General features: G+C 37.3%; 1 protein-coding gene across 1 annotated transcript; it reads left to right on the plus strand.

Annotated features, from left to right (window-relative positions):
• The first annotated feature begins 14543 nt into the window (after positions 1–14543).
• Positions 14544–17848, plus strand: fshb (follicle stimulating hormone subunit beta). The gene is made up of 3 exons (XM_042487984.1): positions 14544–14618; positions 15808–15991; positions 17605–17848. Exons 1-3 carry the CDS (start codon positions 14551–14553, stop codon positions 17806–17808), a joined length of 456 nt encoding a protein of 151 aa, XP_042343918.1. The 5' UTR covers positions 14544–14550; the 3' UTR covers positions 17809–17848.
• The last annotated feature ends 2220 nt before the right edge of the window (positions 17849–20068 follow it).

Here is a 20068-nt window from a genome sequence, read left to right on the forward strand (position 1 = left end):
GTAGGCTAGGTGAGGATGCAGTTCGCTCCTGCCCAAATTTCCGTATTGATTTCGGGGGCTAATATAACAAATCCCTCGTCGTATCCAACCAGCGAGCATATCATCCACTATATGCGTCCGTGCTCTGACGCACTCCGAGGAGGACACTTTTTTGGCTGCGTCTCGACGTCTTGTCTCAATTCAACAGGATCTATCGCCACTTCAGCCCCCGTTTCTGCTGCATCGCTCCGGCTACACTGGCAGCAATTATCATTGAAGGGAAATGAAAAAAAGAAAAAGAGAAGCAGGTGTGCAAGCGGCGAGTTGGCATCAATGACAGCTCCGCGCGGTCACGGCGAAAAGATGCGATGGTGGGGAAAAGTTTACCTTCACGCAGGCGAGGGGAAACGGCCCCATGGTGGAGTCTGAGCATCACACATCTGTCTGTCTGCCGCTGTAGCCCTACCTATACTCCGGTATCCCTCCCATTGTGTGTGTGATGATGAAGAGCCTCGGTGAGAAAGTCGTTCGTGTACCGCAGCGCGTGCAGGCGGTGCTCGGTCCTCCCCCAGTGGATGCAGCCGGTCACTGCGCACCGTGCTGCAGTCTCACACCCGAGCCTCCTCTGCCCTTCATCGTCGCTGCTGGGTGGCAACCGGTGTCCTTACCCACAAAAAGTAATGCGTTACTCTCTGTTCATTCCTAAAGTAACGTGGATACATGTAACTCACCGGGACTGGAGCACAAACCGTCGTTACACTTGCACATTTCAGTTGAATCCACCCACCGAACAAACCAAAACACTGGTTGTTTTTGTTCTTTTTTTGTTCTTTCACCTTTAGAAACGATTCTGGGAGATGTATGCAGATTTTAGTAAGGGACTGTTCTTTATTTGTCCGAGTGGGGGGGTGGCTGGAGTGGGAGTCTCCCCAGAGCAGCAAATGTTTTTTTCTTTGAGCCTCACTTCGTGACTGGGGAAAATGCATTATGCTCCCTCCACCATTCAAACATATTTGGCCTTGATAAAAGTTGCTATTTTGGGTATTTAAAAAAAGAAATGAAAAAAGATAAGACCAAAACAACAGAAAAACATGCCTTTAAATCCCGCTTTGAAACCAGAGCAAATTGGCTTGATTTCTTTCAAAAACATGAGAAGTCAATGAGCAATGAAAGAAATTATCACCCAAAAATGTTAAAGAATTTAGTTTAAAGAAAGTACAAGAAAATGTCCTCAATTTTTTAAATAAACAAAATAAGGAAGAAAATTNAAAAAAGAAATGAAAAAAGATAAGACCAAAACAACAGAAAAACATGCCTTTAAATCCCGCTTTGAAACCAGAGCAAATTGGCTTGATTTCTTTCAAAAACATGAGAAGGCAGGGAGCAACTTCAAAAGAAACTAATATATATATTATATATATATATATATATATATATATATAATTTTCTTTATTTTATTTTTTTCTTGTGCTGTATTCAGACGCCTTTCACAAGCATTTAAACCATTAAAATCTAAGCAAATCAGTTTGATTTCTCAGAAACGTGCAAAATACAATGAACGCCTTTGCAATAAATGTCTCAAAAAAAATAGTAAAACCAAAAAAAAACCCTGCAAAAGAAGACAGAGAGGGAGGGAAAAAAATAAAAAAATCCTCCCAAAAAATGTATTTAATTATTAATGAATAAATAATGTTACAGGGAAAACATCTCTCTGCTTATATACATATGTGTGTGTGTATGTGTGTGTGTGTGTGTGTGTGTGTGTGTGTGTGTGTGTGTGTGTGTAAATAGAGATGGATATATATGCTTTTCTGGTTATGTCTTTGTTTGTTTTTGTTTTGTTTTTACTTTTCTTTTTAACATTTTTTTATTTCAGGAAAGTTTTACTAATTTTTTTGGGTCATTTCTTATGAAGTTGCTCTTTGCATTTTTCTTTGTTCTTGGAAGAAATCAGGCCAATTTGCTCATGTTTTAAAGCCTTAAGCCAAATCAAAAAACCAAAAATCTCTCCCACTTTCTTAAAAGAATATTTGAAGTGCTTCCCCCATTTTACTCCAACCCCTTCCCTCTCATAAATAATGAACAGTCCCTAACGCTCAAACATTTTTATTGAACACATTTCCTTTCAATATTGATCATCTTCATAAAGGAAACCCCAAATCACCAGAGAGTCATGCAAAGATTTCACCTGAGTGAGTCGCAAATCACTGTTAAAGTGCTGAACATGCTCGATCCTAAAAGTATTATTTGCTGTTATAGTAGCTATGCTTTACAAAAAGCCAAACATCTTAACACATCTGCAATTTCCTCAGAGAGTAAGCAGGACATCTCTGTTTCTGCACCCCTTTGTTAGACTAAGTAAACAGAGCACTGAAAAGAGCCACCCAATTCAGACGTGAACTAATTTATTTTTTATTCACTGTCTTTTTACTATGTCCCACAACAGTTAAGAAATCAGAAAGAAAAGCATTGAATTCGTCTCGATGCTGCAGATGTCAAATCAGCAGCTGTTCAGACAAGTAATGAGCTTTTACATTACAATGCAACACAACTTTAGTGTCTATCATAGTGGGGATTGGCTGTTGAATAATTCTCATGCAAAAACATCACCCACAAGACCAACAAGTGTTATTGAGATGCAAACTGCATCTGTAGGAAACTCTGCATAAAAATGCCCCTCAGTGTTGTCGCAGAGGAGCATTAATGCTATAAACCAAAAGGAAGCACCATATGTCGGATGCTTCTCTCTTAAAGGCACATTCGCTGATCCTGACAGCCAACTACACCAAAATTCAAAAAGAGGAGTACGATCTGTTGTACCTCCAAAAGTGATGTAGAAATTTATCAATAGAGTTCAAGAGTTAACCATTATTTCTAATCTTTTAAAGCTTTTTTATGTCAGTAATCCTAATGTTGACATAGCTGTAAAAGTGATGCATATATTTTTAGTTGACAAACACAAAATGCAGATTATTTATCGTTAATACAAAATCTGAATTTACTTTTGTAAATGCATATACAAATTATAAACGGGGGAATATTTTCTGTACAAATCAAACCAGGGTGGAGTCAAATAAATGCTTCATTGTTTGAGGTTCAATTCCGATGTTTCCCAAGAATTTGGGGCTCCAGACAACATGAGTTGGTTTGTATTTAACTATAACTTGTTTTCTCATCCTTATTCCACCACTTTGACATCAAATAATGTAATTTTTAAGAGCACAGAGTTGTCTGTCAAGCATCTGTCCTCACGATTGCAAGAAAAAATATTAGCCTTGTACATTTCTGCAGACTACGTTTGATAAGTTACATTTGCACGTCATATAGTAGATATGTTGATATGTTTCAAAAATGCTGTTTTCAACATGCAGTTAGGTCAGGGTACAAAAAACACTTGGTTATGTTTAAGGAAAGATTATGTTTGGTTTAAAATACCCAATTTGGGGGAAAAATCCTAGCTGGAAACGCGGTAAAACTGCGTTGAGGGCCACTATACCAGCAGGAAATGCAGTGATATCTTGGTGAAAAGCAACTGCTTTTTATGCTACTATTTCACCAGGAAAAACAGCAATGTATCCGCAAAAAACAATCACTTTTCATGCCTTAAAAGCAGCTGGAAACACTGCAGTAGTGTGCAGCTTTTCACGGCTTTCTAGGCATCTTACTTAGTTGTTACCATCCCCTCCACCTCCTGATGACAAAGTCAGTTCATTTACGTCACTTTAGAAACGTTAATATGATACACATGAAATTAAACATATTTGTAGTTTGCATAAGTGTAAAATTCTTACATTTTTTTCTGTTCTGATCTGCAGGTCAATGATTCAAATTGATCCCGTTTGTTCTGGCTTGCCTCTGTTGTATCATATTTTGAGGAGGTTTCTAAGGGTTTGCAGCTTTCAGCCCAAACCTTGTTTAAAAACAAGCGCTGGGAAATAAAAGTATAAAACATTCATAAATCTGTACCCGAGGATAACAACAAGTCTTTAGGTGACACTTGAGCCGCCCTCTGCCATCGTCAGGTTCCTGGTAAAAACCTCAACAACAGAAGCAACAATGTGTTTGTGCCCCTGAAAAATGACTGAAATGTAATGAGCACAGTGTAACTATACAGTGCAGAAGCCTTCAACAGTTTCAGGCACTTGTCTGTCTCATTTAAATCACATAATTCAGAACTAGACCAATTCATTTATTGTATAATTAGAGGTCACTAGCCTGTAATAGAACATCAGGAGACTCTACTCCCCAAGTTCTTTATCTTCCACACAAGAGAGAAGAGCTCAGTCTCCAGAGGAAAATGTTGGCATTATTTGTTTCAGCAAACCACGAATATTTTAAATTTGTGCGTTTCATAACAACGTTTCTTAAGAAGAGACACCTGCCGAGCTGCCAACCATTAAAGATCACCGTTTTTAGAGCAATAAGTGACAAAACCAGCTGTGTCTTCTAGTGGCTGTTGTTTGTCACCAAATGTGGGTTTTTCTTTGGACCTGTTGTTGCGTTTCCATCGTGCATAACAGGAAAATTAGCTGTTATTTACAGAGACATCGCTGCATTTCTTCTGAGGAAAGTGCCACGAAAAGCTGTCTTCACGAGACATCGCTTTGTTTCGTGCTGGGACAGTGCCACAAAAAACACTTGTTTTTCTTACCAGGACAGTGCTGTTTCCACTGGGGATAGTGTCACAAAAAGCTTCTTTTTTTTTTTTTTTTAATAGAGACATTGATGTGTTTCTTGCTGTAATAGTGCCATGAAAAGCAGTTTTTTACTGAGACATAACTGCATTTTCTGTAGGATAGTGCGATTTTAAGCCTAAATGCGATCTCTTTTTAGCCATAACCAAGTGTTTTTTGTGCCTTGAGCACATTATGACCAAAGAGGTTGTTGAAACATAAAGTTTTGTTATAAAGTTTTAATGTATCTCCTACATAATGTCGTAAAAAATGTTACATATCTGTGGTTTGCAGAAATGCACTCACAGTGCAAACATTTGTTTTGGCGGCTTGGTTTCAGAGAGAGACNACCAAAGAGTTGTTGAAACATAAAGTTTTGTTATAAAGTTTTAATGTATCTCCTACATAATGTCGTAAAAAATGTTACATATCTGTGGTTTGCAGAAATGCACTCACAGTGCAAACATTTGTTTTGGCGGCTTGGTTTCAGAGAGAGACCTTAACTTACCAGACTCGTTAAGAGTTTGCAGACTGTAACACAACGAGCAGTCTAACAAATCACTGTTCTCAGGTATTAATTAATCTAACGATGCAGTACTATTGAAACAGCAATTAAGAATGCATTAATGTTTTGTGAGTAATGAGTACCGAAAACAAAAGACTAAGTCTCTTTATTGAAAATAATGGTGATTTGTCATTAATGTCGCCACATTAGCTCTTATTTATATACTGACGTGTGCCAAAGTTTTATGAAAATAATGAAACCTAACAAAAGGAAGATTGTTTTACTGAGCACAAAAAGCAATTTGATGATTAGTGACCAAGCAATCACAACATGTACTAAAGTACGGCCAGTTTTTACAATAGAGACAGAGATTAGGGTTCATACGAGGTGTTTAAAGTGCTTGAATTCGACACTCAAAAATGTAATACCTTGAAAATCAGGCATTTTTTAACGTACTTGAATAAAATTGAGAGGAGAACAGAAGGAAAAATTATTTTATGAAATGTACAAGAAAGATGTTTCCAAGAACGGCTGTTTTTGCGATTATTTTCCAGTGCTGTATGAGCTCGGAGCACCAACGGGTCGATTAACACCAGCAGATAATCAGCACCAGGTTTTTTGCTTCTTAACAGTAAGATTGATGGTTCTGGATACACCAATTTCATCCTTGAAACTGCAAGAGTTCTTGAAAAAGTACTTCAGAGTCCTTGAATTTGACTTGTCCCTGTCTTTTATGAAATATGTATAACAGTCTTGTAAGTTAAGATCGTATAAGATTAGACTTTTTATAAACCCACAACGGCGTACTTCATTACAGCAGCTCAAGAGTCAGAAGCAGAGAAAAATGCAAAAAAGTGATATGAGTGCAAAAAAGGATAAAATATCACAAAATCCAAATTAGATCATATTTAAAAACAACTATAAAATATAAAATCTATATTCACTATACGCATCTTTTACTTATACGTATACTGTAAGTTAAAAAACATGACATATACACATTTAACCTTCCAGAAAAACCTTTGTCCTAGCCAAGACGCGGCAACAAAAGTTACAGAAACATGGAACAAATACAAAATCAAAATATACAATTAAAAAAAACTATTATAAAATACAAAATAAAGTTAACAACACACAATTAAGTTACCACAAGGAAGGACTAAAAAGTATGTTACTATATGTTATTAGTAAACTATAAAAAGACAGTTAAAATACCAGCTAAGATGCAAAAAATACAGAGGTCCTGCAACCAAAAAATGTGTGTGTGTGTGTGCAAATATATGTATATATAACGCAGACGTTTGTGCTGATTGTCTTTCCCTGAGAAGTCAAAAGTGCGCCTAGCCTCTAGAAACACTGTAAAAACTTTAAAAACAAGACATTTCAGCAGCTGACAAGATACCTCTTGAGTCACTGATATTGATCAACCAGCCTATTGCTACCACAGATTTATTTGGATCATTTTGTGCCATGGGACAGTAAAGGTCTTGTTCATTGCACCTTTGAAACCTCCCAGATTTAATTTGATTGTGCAGATAATTGGTTTTTCTGCAGGTACCACTGCAGGCCTGGTGCCGACACACACAGTGATCTGTAGCCCATTCAGTCCGGTCCATTTGATTCAAACTATCCGTTTGACTCAAAAACTCTAATTAGGACAAGAGCAGCGTGTTATTCCAGGGCAGAAAACTGATGCAACATTCCTCTGAGGAATCCTCATCAGTCCCTCAGGTATTTCTGAAATCTCCAGTTGTAATATTCCTGTAGGGATATTTTTGGTTGCCTGGGCAGTCTCCAACTAAAATGTATTATACAATCACTGTGCTTCTTTTTCATGAAACAAAATGTAAAATCCAATGCGGGGGCTCCTGCCTGTGAAATGATCAGTAATGCTGACAGTGTAAATATCACTCACTGATTCTTTAAAGAGCTCCTCTTCACAGTCGTCTCTCTGCGTTTTATACTAAGACGTTAGACGAGCTCGTTTCTAGTCTGCACAACATGTAGGCAACCTTCCTCCCACCACACACACATCACGCACATTCACCTCTTGCACTTCATTGAGCATCCACCTCAGTCAGCACCAGGGGGAGTTGTGAGGTCAGAAATAATAAGAGGTGATAGAGTGAGGATGGAGGGGGCCTTGTTACACGCGAGTTTAGATGCACTTTGAACTGGAGCCAGAGCTGCAACACGGCTGCGTCTGTTGACAAAACCCTCCTTTATCTTATACTAAAAACACACACAGTGAATGCATTCAGCATGCTGAATTCATTTAACATTTAAATATGAAAGATTTAGTGAAGTGGCATGACATTTTAATGCTCATCCTGCGAGTCATAACATACATTTATTTAAAAATAACCCTTTTATTTATCACTGCAGTAAAGACTTTTAACACATTATGAAGATGCATGCATAAAAATGATATGAATATCATAAAATACTAGTTTCTTTTGTATAATTATACAAGAAGATCATTAAAACTGGAGGATAAAGTCATAAGTTGTAGACTTTTAACACTAAAGTGTGAGTGTTATTGATGCATTGACCTTTTAACCTGTATGATGGAAAGTTTTGCATCAGTGGACAGGAGGAACATTTTATTTAGTCAGGGACACTTGTCCCTTTGAGACTGGGATTAATGACAGTGATTGCATAATGTTGCATTAGCTCACCTGTTCAGTTCACATAGGGCTGGGCTATGAGGTAAACATCAATATTGCAATCTCATAGTGAATATTTCTGCATTACACTATGTGTGCAAATATGAAAAAAACAGTTTTTTTAGAGTGATTTACTGCCACCTAAATATTCCCTTTGCTGACCTCCAGTGGGTTAACGTCTAAACTTGCTGACATCACTGTTGGATGATGGTCACAGGTGTACCATCGGTGTTGCTGGGTGTGGTCAACAGGTGAAACAGAATTGAAACTCTCAACCAGAGAAGGCCGTGAATCTCTTTTCGTTTTGATGTTAAAGGGAAACTCCTGATTTTAAACATCAGAGTCTGTTTACGGGTGTTTGGAAGTACTACTGTGTATTTGAAAAACAGACCTTTCAACTTTTCTCCCTGTAGAGTTTCCGTGTGTTATTACTAGGTGAGATTTCATCCATAATTTTGAATGTTTTTTTTTTTTTTTTTTGCACATTTAAAAAAAGGCTGTATGAAAAAGCAAAGCATTTTAAAAAAAAATCTAGAAATAACAAACATTATTGTACATCCACTGTCCTCCTTTGTTTGAGGTTTTAGTGGTTTAACTGGTTATATATTCTGTTTGTGCCCTCTTTTGCAGTGGCACCTGCTACACCTGAATCGTGTTGCATTGTGGGCAATGTAGGCACCGGGTTCTGTCAAGAAAGTGAAATGCATGGAATAAAAAACACAATATCTCTGATTCTGCTGCAGTAACAATCCTTTCTGCTTTTTTCAGCCCGTCCATCATGAGTCATAACAGTGCAATGCTAAATCAGTGGAGCACTTTGAAGTCTGTGTTCGACTGTTTTATACATCAAACAAAATTCTTCAGATGTGTAAAACAGAACACAGAATAAATTATTCTCTTAGCTTTTAATACCATTTTGTAAAAAGATAACACAATGTGATCAACACCTCATGATTCAGATATTTGTTCATTTAGATATCCTTAAAAAATGTTATTTTTTATTTTTTGCATTAATTTTATAGGACAGGTTAAGCGTTAAAGGGGGAGAGAGAGAGGGGACAACATGCAGCATCGGGCCGAGGTTGGATTCGAACCCGTGGACCCTGCAGCGAGGACACAGCCTGTTTACAGATATCTAAAAAATCTGACTGTTTTTCAAGGCATAACACAAAAAAATGCAGTTTAGAAAAGTGAGCTTTAGACCCAAAATGAAGGAAGATATGGCATTTAAATAAATAAATAAAATGTTGGATTTTTTATTTCCAATTAAACGTTGCCAGGATTTATTCTGGTGACTTGTGTAAAATGTATCAGGTGGGTGGGGTTGTGCTGGAGTACTAAGCATTTTTTTACAATCTTGGCCACAGTCCTAAAAGACGACAGCAAACGCGTTCTGAATGATGTGTTAATGAGATATTTAACAAACAAAGGAACACAGATGTGCTAATGAAATACATAAAACAAGAGCTATGGAGTAAGATATAAACAGAAAGCAGAGGACAGTGAAGAATCATCAGCGGTCGATACACATAAACACACCTACCACCTACATCCACACAGAAACATCCAGCACAGTCACCAAACAAAAGTCTTGTCCTTGGCAGCGCTGTGGAGGCGTTTGTTTAGACCTGATAGAAGGAGGGTGAAAACGTGAGCGTGGGGTGATGCGGTGTGTTCAGGACCTCGCTGGGTGCTTTTTTGCATGCGACACACAAGGATTTTTAAAGGAGTCTGTTCCTGCCAGCGACTGCAGCCTGGGTACAGTAGCAGATGGAGGAGTGGAGGCTCTGCACTGAGCGGAGCAAGGTGTGACTGAGTGGGTTTGTGGATGCTGTCAGTCCCATTATGACAGTGTTTACGGCGTGTTGATAAAAAACTCTGTTCCGCAGCTCAAAACCAATGACCCCTGACACAAATCAGTGATGTCAGCAAGATGTACGGCTCTGAGCTGCTTTATGTGCGGCTTCATATAAAGCTTGTTTGAGCTGTTACACCCAAATGAGCTTTTCTTTTCTTTTTTTTTTTTTTTTTTTTATAGTTGTGCTCAGAGTTATGAACCAGAAAATCATCCTGGGCACTGAAACCTTCACCTCGTCCATCACTCCAAAATTGACTCCCTGTGGACATTAACGTGACAGCACGGGGCAGCTAGGCCTTCTTTTCTTCTGACAGGGGGAAAGATACACAATGCACACTAGGACATCTGTAACAGGCCCATAATTTTAATAATATTCAAATATGCTCAAAATTCCTCTCTCAGTTTATTGTAGAAAATATAAATAACAAAAAAAACGACAGACAACTGTGCACCACCATCCAAAAAAATCATTAGTAAATTTAAAAAAATCATAAATAAACTTGACAAATTACTGCTATTATTACTACCTGTTCTAATGGTGTGTTCACACTGCATGCGCTGCCAATTATTATTATTTTTATTATTAGTAGTAGTAGTAGTATGTATGTATGTGTGTGTGTGTGTGTGTGTGTGTGTGTGTGTGTGTGTGTATATATATTTTTTTTAGTATTTTGCAGCTTGCGAATATTCGCCCTTTACAAATCTGCTAACGCTTGTGCTACCTCACTAAGGTTAAAGGTTAAAGCTAAAGCCTGCCTTGGTTTGCACTAAAAAGTACAACCAATAGCTGAAATAAGTTGATGTAAACAAGGTAAACACAGAGGCTTCTTGCTGTGAACCAGCATTAACCGAAACGGAAACACTCTTTCATTTACAGCAGCAAATAACTGCTTCACTCCTTCCATTGTTAACTTTCCACAATAAAAGACCAACTTAAATTACTCAGAGCATTTTGCTTAGAAGCAACTAAACGAAATAGCATACACGAGTCACAAATACATATTTTCAGAACTTACCATGTAGTCCTTTGGCTTTGCTCACTAATCTCTTAAACACTTTTCTTTTTTGTTCGGTCTCTGCACAGTACTGACGCTGAGTGTTGGTACTCGCGATGCTCTCATGCGGCAACAGTGTTTGTCGACGTCCAACACTGTACTCTCTCTGTTTCATCACTTTGAAATATATAGATTAATGAAAAATTAGAATGTAATATGAGTGTTAGTTCGATTATATCACTGTCGATTTTGACAATTTTTGTAAAGTGTCTTGTAAATTCTAATTTAATGCAAGGGTGTGGGTTTTGTCTAACATAGCTGGGCACAGATGACATTTAGGGTTTGTGGGTCCTCTGTCAGAAAACACTTCATTTTCCACATTCTGGTGAATTTTAAAGCACCAATTTGTGCCTTTTCTGCATATATTTATGGTGTAAATCAGGGGCAGATATGCAAAAGGCCCCACCACCTCTCCCACATGAGAGCAAGACACACAGACTTTATAGTTTAGTTGTTTTGTGTCATTGCTGGCATCTCTTTGTACTTGTAAGGCGTCTTTTTGCAGTTTTGTATCTCTTTGTAGTTGATTTTTGTCTCTGTGAGGTGTTGATTTTGGTCTTTTTGTGCTTCTTTGTGGTTGTTGAGCCCCTTTTGTAGTTATTTTGTGTCCCTTTGCAGTTCCTTTACATCCCTTTGTGGCAATTTTGAGTATCTTCCTGGTCAGTACGTGTTAAATTGAATGACCGTGTCCCCCTCAGTGTTGACTCCATGGCTACAGCCTTCATCTATTGTTTTCTTTAAACTTGCTGCAACAAAAGTTGGCTATTTTTAGGACCATGACATTGACATTACCTTAAAAGTCCTACCTGCCCTTTGCAGACTCCAGCCTCATTGTGAGTAAGGTGTTTATATAATTAGCATATCAATAGTTTCAGCTCCAAACTTAATAAATCACTTTTCAGTGCAGATGCACTCATTTTAAGAAGAATTACCAGCTGCTGTACAGACTCGTCAGAAAATGACTAATGATGTGTTCTTCTCTGAATACAAGATTAATCAACTATGACTGGTGTTCATTAAAGCACAAAATGCATACAAACAATCATGTGTTTTAGCTAGAAGAAGTGGTGCCTTAGAGGACGAGGGTGACACACTGTGAAAGTCCTTGCAGCGCTGTGAGGCAGGTATATGGCAGTTCGGCAGGATACCGGAGTCCCTGGTGGCTGCAAGGGCAGACGGAGCAGCAGTCGGATGAACCGTGGCTGCTGCCCAAGTACTTATATTCTACTGTCACTGCAGACCGTCCAGCCTGTGGTGCAGTGCTAACTTTTTACTGAATGCAGCACACTACAGAATTTCTCAAAAACAGACAGCAGCAGGCTCGGAGGCTGATTCAGCTGTTTGAAAACTGTGTACATTTAGTCCAGGGCTGCACTCAAGTACAATTAGAGGTACTTGTACTTTACTAGAGTAGTTCTGTATTACTTTGTACTTAAAGTATGTTACTTTGCAGATTTAGAGTTTTAAAAGGGTTTTTTCCTCGAAGGGCTGAGGTGTTTCCCAGAACCATTTTCTTCTGAAGACCTCTTTTTGGAAGAAAGACTTCTTTAAGGATAGTTGAGTCAGGGGTATTAAAAGATCCTCACCCCCACATATCGAAATGTTTACCCATGTTTAAATTGATATTTTTAAATGTAGATCTTTTTGAAATCCTCAAAAAATTTATTTTACACATGTTCTGCCATATTGGACATCATCTATAATACCACATAGTCTGACGAAATACTTGCCAATTTGTATTCTGCACCAATTTGGACTTGAGTTTTGGTTCCCAGCTCTACTGTTCTGTTGAAATAGAAAAGGCTGAAGTAGAAGCAGTGATTTCATGAAATCTCCAACACCTGAAAATGTGATTGCGAGCCAGTAGTGTGCTGGACCACATCAACCCCCCAGTCCTTTAGGCTGCAGGCTGCTGGATGTGGTTCCCTTTGCCACCAGGGTAACCTGGTGAACTAACGGTGCATTTGTACTAAGAAGTCAGAATTTCCAAATTCCAGGTTGGAAATTTTAATTTAAACACCCCCTATAGTTCGATTGACAGTTAAGAACCTCGGCAACCCTGATCTCAAAAGCTAGTATGGTTTCTCCGTGCATCGACAGTCGTGAAAGCTGTAGTGATATACTGTTTATGAGCACTTCTGATTTATTCGTGTCTCATTAAAACCGTCACACACAAAGTTCTGTCTAACTTCTATCTGTGGAAGTGTTGCAACAGTGCTTGTGTGAGCCAATAATATATTTATTTAGTGTAGTATTGCTACTTTTTTTAATTGATTTGAATATTCCCTCCACCGCTGGATCCAAGTGAAAACTAAATTGCACATCATTAATAACAAGGATGTTTTGGGGAAACGTTGGAGTTGTAGATTTATGATTCAGCAGATAGATTATTCATACAGATCGAGAGTGCAGATGAGGTTCCCAGCTGTAGACATTGATGTATCAGTTTTGGGATCAAGCACAAAAATAAATAACGTAAAGCTACTGTGGGAAACTTTTTTGACTTTTGCATAAGGTTGGGATCAAAAAAGACACTGATAGTTTGTCTGGATGTAAATGATGAATGGGCTGAAAACATAAACTGTGCCAGTACTCCCTGAGATGGTTTCATCGTTAAATAAAACCAAAAAAAAGAAACGTTAGAGTATAACTACGTCCAAAATTGTGCCTTTAGTTGATTTAACCCATTCATAACTTTTTTATATAGCACCATTTAAAACAGGGTTAACAAAGTGTTTTGAAAAACAAGGCAAAGCAAAAGCAAGAAGGATTTCTTGCAGAGGCAACATAACTGTAAGAGCTACACAATAATGCCGAATTAAAGCCAGACAAAATAGAGAAACAATGACGAAAAAACTAAATAATATGATAATAAATAATAAGATTAAACAATAACAACCCATACAAATAAAAGTAAATACTATTCAAAGAATGGCATTTTAGGAAGCAGCAAACACAAAAATAGTAGTACTAATAATAGAATTAACACAATCAAGACAGAATAAAATATTTTAAAAAATGATAAATTAAGAGACTAATTTAGATGAATTAAAATAGATGACATCATATTAAAACAGGAAGTACCAACTTTTTTAATCCCATCCCTTCTCCACAAGTCACTGGATTTTTTTTTTATTTTTTTATTTTTGTTGTATTCTATTTTTAACTAGCTTCATTATCAATTTAAACCTTTATGCCAATTAAATTAAATTAATCAAATATCTACAATTTGTGATGATTATTTACAGAAAAAGGACAAAGATAAACCAGGAAAAATAACTAAACAAACAGCTGCTCATAAACTAATAAATTTGATATAATTGATAAAATTGAGGTAAAATATTAAGGTGAAAAACTTTTTTTGTCGTCATTAAATTCGCAGAATTTGCACATTTGCATTGTGTGTGTGTGTGTGTGTGTGTGTGTGTGTGTGTGTGTGTGTGTGTTTATGCCTCTAATCTGCTGTTAATACTCTGGAAAATGACAATGGTATTCGAATGACTGATGCTTCTGTCAGTGTTTTCCATCTCGCTGTGGGGGCAGTTTTATTTTTATATGTCTGTGGTCCATTTAATCCGTTCACCGATGTAATCTAGACAAGATGTCTGCAGATACGGACTCGCAGCTCCTCGTGTGTCGAGGGAAAGGCCTTGAGCCGTGGGCGACCCCCAGATCTGATGAGGGAAAGATTTGCTCGTGAGTCTAAACAGGTGGGAAAATAGCACCCAGCCCCAAGGTTAGATAGATTAAAGGATTCATGTGCGGCACTATTTAAGTGACAGAGAGGACGGCTACAAGTTGACAGCTGCTGCAGATGTTGAGAGAGCGACAGAAGAAACGAGACGTGCAACGCAACTTCAAAGCAACAACGGAGCTCTTCAGGTAAGTTTCAGTTTCACATTCATGTAAATTAACTCGTATTGAAAAGAAGTCCGATTTATCTTTATAGCTAGATTGGTGTCATTTAGGTGAACTGACCCTTTATGTCCCGATAGAAAGTCTACAGGGTGAAAAAAATCTGAAGGACAAGAAGTTATTTCTGTAGGTAAACAAACTTCTGTACTCCCAAAATGAATTTGGCACCGTCCTCTTTTCCAAAGTCAGTTTCCTTGTACTTCATTCAAAAACCGTTCACAAGCTTTTCAACCCTTTTGAAACCTGAGCAAATTCGTTTGATTGGGGAAAAAACATGGGGAAATGGCAATTAGCAACTTGGCAAGAAATGTCCCAAAAATTACAACATTTTTTTTTAAAACAAATTGGTAAAAGTTGACAAAAAAACTTGAAAATTAGTTTAAAAGGGAAAGGGTATTAATGGAAAATTATCACACAAAAAACTTCGGCAAAATGTGCACAAAAATATATTTAGAATTGTTATTAAATATTTTAAATTATGTCCCAGAATAAGATGTATACTTACTTAAATTTCAGCACTTTTTTTTTTTTTTTTTTTTTCATTTTTCATGGTGTTTATTTTCTTCTTTTTTTTGTAACTTTTGGGCCATGTTTTGTTAACTTGCTTATTGCCATCTCCCCATATGTTTAAAAGAAGGGTCAGGTCTGAAAGTTATTATAATTACTTATGTGACTACACAAGATCGTTTCGGCTTTCAGTTCTTGTATTATGTCTAGTTTTTTTCTTTATGTCTGTAATGTTTTTTCAAATATAGTTATGTTATTATAATTACTTATGTGACTACACAATATCGTTTCGGTTTTCATTTCTTTTATTATGTCTAGTTTTTTTCTTTATGTCTGTAATGTTTTTTCACATGTAATTTTAGTGTTTAGTTTTAGTTAACTATAATAACCTTCATACATGCTACTAACAGCACTGTAATAATAGTTTTACAAACGTATCTACTCAAAGTCTGTTTGAAAAAGCCTGTCTGCTCTGGATATGGTTAAGACACTAATCAAAGTTGATTTAAATTTGTCCATATAAGTGCAAAGGTGTTTCAAGTAGATACAAAATTTTACAAAAACACAAAACCTAAATATTAACAGACACATTAACTTGTTGGATGGTTTCAAGTGTCTTGACGTGAGACCTGATCCCCTCTTGTGGCAGGCATTTGTGCTGCACCCGGCAGAGGATGCAGCTGGTTGTCATGGCAGCAGTGCTGGCAGTGGCGGGGGCGGGGTCGGGCTGCGGCTCCAGCTGCCATCTGACCACCATCCGCATCCCCGTGGAGAGCTGCGGCCGCACCGAGTCCATCTACACCACCATATGTGCAGGACAGTGTTACTACGAGGTGACGAATCATTCAAACTCTCAACACACAGACAGTTTTTTTATTTTTATATTGAGAAAACGTGCATTTATTCTCTGCTTCACTGTATAAAACTGTCACTGTATGAATATCATTACAGTGTTTAGAAACATTAGGGAATACTTTGTATATGATATAATATCAAGGGCTCAATACAACTTTTTAACAGATTTCACACAAATAAAACAAGCAGAGACAATTATGTTTAATCGCAGAATAAAAAGAGACAGGATCTAAGTTAAACGGATCATTTTATGACCATATAAATTATAGATATATTAACATTCTGAACAACTTAAAATGCAAGGCATTTTGCATGCTCCTCAACTTAACAAAATGTGGCCTTTTTGGAAGTTAAAACTTTCTCAAATCTGGAACATGCAATGATGTAAAAAGACCTGCTGCATGTTTTCTGTAAAGCTGCTTCTTAAAATTGCTCCCAGGTTTATTATTTCATATATAAAATGATATAAACTAACCTTTAGCAGCTTCTGAATGACCTTTTAGATTTAGATGTGGTTTGTTAAAAGACCTGTCAATAAAGCAAAGATGATAGCAGTTTAAGATAATCTGTTCGAACTTTTAGTGGCTGGAAAACCACTTTGTGCTTTTTCTCTTTATTGTTGTGGGTAATTGTCTGTATAAAGCACTCAAAGACACAAAATAATGCACGCACTTGATAAGACTCAATTTGAAACAGAGAAATGCTCGAACACATTCAAATCTAATAATTGATGTAATGAAACACTTGGAACGAGAGAAATTAAATTTTCTCAGGAAACACAAGAGATTTTTTTTTTTTTTTTTTTTTACAAAATTTGGCAACCTATTATGTGATATCTTCTGACAAGAGTTAAGATTGCATCCATCACCCTTCTTTAGAAAAAACCCCTTTTTATTTTTATTTATTTATTTATTATCTCTCTTTTTTATAGACTTCATTTTAATTCCTCTTTTTTCTTGATTCAATTCATGCTGTGCACTATTGCTGTTATTATACTTTGTGTGTGTGCACGTTTATCGGTGTAGAGAGGTTTGTTTTGCAGCGTTATTAAAAATCAATAGATACAGTTTAATAATAATAATAATAGAAGTCATAGAAGATTGAAGTCATTAAAATTATACAGTGATAAATAATTGCAACCTGCTGACTTCAGCCTGCAACAAGTGAAAAGTTTATCATTTTGATGTGAAAATAAATCTGTACAACAACATTAGTTTGTAATCTTTATCTTGATTACTGTAGACTCATGCACGTGCTGTTCACGTTCAAACTGTGAGGACAGGTCATACAGAAGTTACGTGATTGTTTACTAAAGATGGATCATGCCATAGGAAATCATATACTCTGCTGTCATAACGTTTTTGTGTATAATTCTGTACTGATAAGGCGGATGCTACTCAGTCATCTATGATTTTAAACAATGAGGTTTGTAAAGCTATGAGATGCTTTTTTATATCTCTAGTCAGAGGACATGCTAAGTTCCTCCTGATAAGGTTTGTTTATTATTTAAAATGCTTTGGATTAAAGTTTCTTTTCTTCAGATACTCATTTGTTGAATCATTCATGGTCGTGTGTTGGTTTTGGTTGGCAGGACCCGGTCTACCTCGGCCCTGATGACTGGCCTGAACAGAAAATCTGTAATGGGGACTGGACCTATGAGGTGAAACACTTTAAAGGATGTCCAGTGGGCGTCACCTACCCTGTGGCCAGAAACTGCCAGTGCACCGCGTGTAACGCAGGAAACACGTACTGCGGACGCTTTCCTGGAGACATATCCAGCTGTCTGTCCTTTTAAAGAAACCTCTGTGTCTTTTTTCTTTGTGTCACATGACTTGATATTGAAATAAACAGGTATCACTTAATTTTTTGTCTGTCTTTTTTTTTTCATTAAGTTTTAAATGTGTCCTTTAATATCTCAGCTGTCTCTAATCAAAATCATCAGTCACACATTCCAACCTGCTCCGCTCTGTCGTCATTAACGCCTGCGACAATTTGTCAACACTGATGAAATGTCACAAGTCAGTGCAGGAGAGAAATTGTCTGTAGATGCTGCGGCGAGATAGCAGAGTGACTTTAAAGTCATAAAGGCCGACGGAGAGATTAAACGTCCCACCAACAGTTTCCTGCTTTGTCCCGAACGAAGCGTCTGACCCCTAAAATTCAATCATCCTGCCATCTAAGTTTTCATGCTGAGAAAGGGAGGTCATCCTATAAGAAAAAGAGCAGGCCTCACCTCTTTTCTGACAGGTGGAAATGAAAATATAGAGGTTGCAGTATATCCGACAGCTCCCCTAAAGCACCTGCTGATCAGCGGCTCTCTTCAGTAGGCGACACTAAATTTAGAAACAGCTCAGCAGGCAAAATCTTACATATTTGTTTCTGTGCTTGTGCCATTATTGCATTGGGCCCTAATGTGTGATGCTGCTGCTGCTGCTTTTTATTTTGTCTGCACTTTTGTTAAAGGAAGAGTTTCACATTTTTTGGGAAAGATGCTCATTCGCTGTGTAGCTGAGTGGTACATGGAAGGATCTTTACCGTGTTGATTAAACATGAATATGATCGTTAGCTTAGCATAAAGGCTGGAAAAAAGGAAGCAGATGCAGTTCTGCATATAATCCCCTAATACCACAACTTAACTTTTTTCAATTTTGATTTTTATTGTTTCCTTCAAACACCAGAAAGAGCTGTATTAAACTACTACATAGATCACTCACCTGCTCCTAAGAATGACAACACAAGACAGTACAAATACAACTAAATAAACTGAAACATTAACACAATCCAAACAAAAGACAGTACATATTAGAGAAGACGTCTTTATACATACTCATGTACAAATACTGTTAAAGAAGAGTGAAGTAAATGAGAAAAAATATGACAATAATAATAACAACAACTACAGAATTAGGAAGTTGAGCGCCTTGTCTGGAAGGAAACTATTTTCTTGTTTCTCCTAATCCCACCCAACCCAGCCAACTTGTCATTTTGATCGCAAAACAAGCATTTGCAAACTCTCAAACAACTTCTGCACCATAAATCAAGTCTCGTATAACCAGTCATATGCTCGGTACTGCCTAAACACATGCTTTTTCCCCTCAAACATTACAAATTAAAACTCATCTTCAGGAGCACACAGCGTGCACTCCCCATAAGTTGAAGTGCTGTACTTTGTAATGTTTTCGAGGAAATGCATTTGTTCGGTCTGGTTCTGCCTCTGCTGTTGTATACTGAGCATCCGACTGGATAAATGAGGCTTGGATTATACTGCAGGAGTTAAGTGAAAGTTTGTAAATTGCTTTTTTTCATAATTTAGTTTCTGAGTAGTTTAGTTAAGCAGTTAGTTGTTCAACATTACAACAGTTCGTGAAGAATGTGCCTTTTTAGGATTCTGCATACGAGAAAACCAAAGTTTTCCTCCTAAATTAACCACTGTGAGTAAATTTCATCAAACTCTCGTATATATACATATATAATGCCTGCGAACACATCGACAGTTTTTCAAATATTGCCGCTCATTAGCAGTCTTGCAGACATATTGACCTCATATGATGACTCATCGAGAACATGAGTTATTTGTTCGCTTGTAACAAAAGTCAGACCACATCAGTGAAACCAGTGCATGCTTTTGTTCTGCAGAACTTCTTTTTTTGTTTTATCTCAGATTTATATTTTTTTTCTCTCGAAAAATAAAAAGGCAGAACTGACGAACATCTTTGCAGAGAAATGAAAAGAATAATATATTATCCCTCTGCCCTGAAGTCCGCCGCAGACAGTCGTTGTTTCTGTGATACAGTCAGGAAACGGCTTGATTCTCGCCAAAAGCAGGTGCAGCTCGAGTCTGCAGATTGTTAGCATTTTATTAATCCAGAGACACGGAGAACCTGAGGCCCCTGCTAATGACACAGCACTCACTCATTAACACGAGGAGCTGTTAATTACAGTGTTGTAAAGTGGCAACGTACCGGCCTCATCCTAATGTGATCTCCTTCAGTATCGACAGCATCTATTTCAGGCTGAGGGTGAAGGAAATCATTCACAAAATCATCATTTTATGA

This window comes from Plectropomus leopardus, chromosome 1 (genome assembly GCF_008729295.1).
Source record: "Plectropomus leopardus isolate mb chromosome 1, YSFRI_Pleo_2.0, whole genome shotgun sequence".
In the NCBI taxonomy this organism is placed as follows: domain Eukaryota; kingdom Metazoa; phylum Chordata; class Actinopteri; order Perciformes; family Serranidae; genus Plectropomus; species Plectropomus leopardus.

What these genes read in the sequence shown, in the direction of transcription:
- fshb (XM_042487984.1), top strand. Translation starts at nt 14,551, where the DNA reads ATGTTGAGAGAGCGACAGAAGAAACGAGACGTGCAACGCAACTTCAAA. An exon ending in GCAACAACGGAGCTCTTCAG is followed by an intron (nt 14,619 to 15,807) that starts GTAAGTTTCAGT and finishes CTCTTGTGGCAG; the next exon opens with GCATTTGTGCTGCACCCGGC. An exon ending in CAGGACAGTGTTACTACGAG is followed by an intron (nt 15,992 to 17,604) that starts GTGACGAATCAT and finishes TTTGGTTGGCAG; the next exon opens with GACCCGGTCTACCTCGGCCC.